Genomic DNA, 1,803 nt, shown 5'->3' with positions numbered 1-1,803 from the left:
GATATGCTAAGGCCGATATAGTCCAAACTGCCAAATCCTCCTCCAAAGAGTCTTGACTATATTGTCAGCTGTGAGTATTATTCTGGTACTCCGGGTCATGATACAGAGAAGTGCTGGAACTTGAAAAGTGTGATACAAGAGCTTATTGATACCAATAGAATTGAAGTTCAATCTCCTGAGGCACCCAATATTAACAGGAATCCAATGCCAGCCCACCAGGAGGCAAATATGATCGAAATAGTACATGCGGAGGGAGAGCCCAAGAAGCAATCACAGACCATCATGATGATTCGGTCTAGAGGAGTCAAGAAAGATGAACAATCAGCAGGTGAGAAGTTGGTGCTCAAGCCGAGAAAAAAGAGTGTTGAGCCAGCTGTGACAGTTGAGAAAGGGTCTTCGAGCAAGGTTGCAACGAAACAAGAAGGGATAAAGGTGATTGTACTAGGAGCAGTCAGCCAACCTGTCATAATCGTGGAAGGTGCCCGCGCAGATCGGGTTATTATCAAGCCAGTAACCCAGTTACCAATAATCAACAGCAAGGTCGTTCCTTGGAATTATGAACGAGTGGTAGTGATGTACAAAGGGAAGGAAGTCAAAGAAGAAGTCTGTGAAGCACAGGGTTTAACTCGCTCGGGAAGGTATTTTACTCCCGAGGAGTTAAGAAGAGCAAAAGATAATCTAGCACTGGTAAAGAAAGCCATAACTGAAGAGGAAGCAAAAGAGTTTTTGAGAAAAAATGAAAGTGCAGGACTATTCAGTTGTAGGGCAGTTGAGGAAAACGCTTTCTCAGATCTCATTGCTCTCATTGCTAATCCATTTAGATGAGCACCGTCAGTCACTGATGAAAATCTTGAATAAGGCCCATGTTCCCGACAAGATCTCGGTAAACCATCTGGAGAAGATAGCAAGCAAAATATTTGAGGTAAATAGAGTTACTTTCTCCGATGATGAGTTGCCCGTGGAGGGTACCGAGCATAATAGGGCACTTTATCTGACGGTAAAGTGCGAAGATTTTATGGTTACCAGAGTTCTGGTCGACAATGGGTCTAGTGCGAACATTTTCCCTCTCTCCACGTTGAACAAGCTGAAAGTGGACAATGATAGAATTCACAGGAATAGCATTTATGTTCGGGGGTTCGACGACGGGGGAAAAGATTCAGTAGGTGATATAATATTGGAATTGACAATAGGGCCCATTGAGTTCACTATGGAATTCCAAGTGTTGGACATGGCAGTTTCTTACAATTTGTTGCTAGGGCGACCCTGGATTCATGCCGCCAAGGCAGTACCGTCTAAATTGCATCAGATGGTTAAATTTGAAGGTGACAGATAGGAAATTGTGGTGCACAGTGAGGATAATATGTGTGCCCAAAGTGATGCCATCATACCTTTCATCGAAGTTGAAGACGACAAAGGGCCATGGGTATATCAGGTTTTTGACGCAGTATCAGTTGAAAAGATCCCAGAGGGGAGAAATATTCCAGTTCCTAAAGTAATAGCCACGTCAGTCATGGTGGTTTATGAGGTTAAGTACACTCATCTGGAAAGGACATGTTGCGCCCTAACTTGGGTGGCTCAGAAATTGAAACATTATTTGTCATCTTGCACTACTTACCTTATTTCGCGCTTGGATCCGTTGAAGTATATCTTTCAAAAGCCTATGCCGACAGGAAGACTTGCGAAGTGGCAGATTTTGCTCACAGAGTTTGACATCATCTATGTAACTCGAACTGCGATGAAAGTCTGAGATCAGCATGCTTACTGTAACAAGATAGAAGAAAAACTTGATGGCGAACCATGGTT

At 43.3% G+C, this 1,803-nt stretch overlaps 1 protein-coding gene across 1 annotated transcript; it reads left to right on the top strand.

Annotated features, from left to right (window-relative positions):
* Window positions 1-1,015: 1,015 nt before the first annotated feature.
* Window positions 1,016-1,333, top strand: LOC142163497 (uncharacterized). The gene has a single exon (XM_075220788.1). It carries the CDS (start codon window positions 1,016-1,018, stop codon window positions 1,331-1,333), a length of 318 nt encoding a protein of 105 aa, XP_075076889.1.
* Window positions 1,334-1,803: the final 470 nt, after the last annotated feature.

The sequence above is a fragment of the Nicotiana tabacum genome, chromosome 8, assembly GCF_000715075.1.
Source record: "Nicotiana tabacum cultivar K326 chromosome 8, ASM71507v2, whole genome shotgun sequence".
NCBI classification, from domain to species: Eukaryota; Viridiplantae; Streptophyta; class Magnoliopsida; order Solanales; family Solanaceae; genus Nicotiana; species Nicotiana tabacum.
This window is presented reverse-complemented; position numbering and strand designations above follow the sequence as displayed.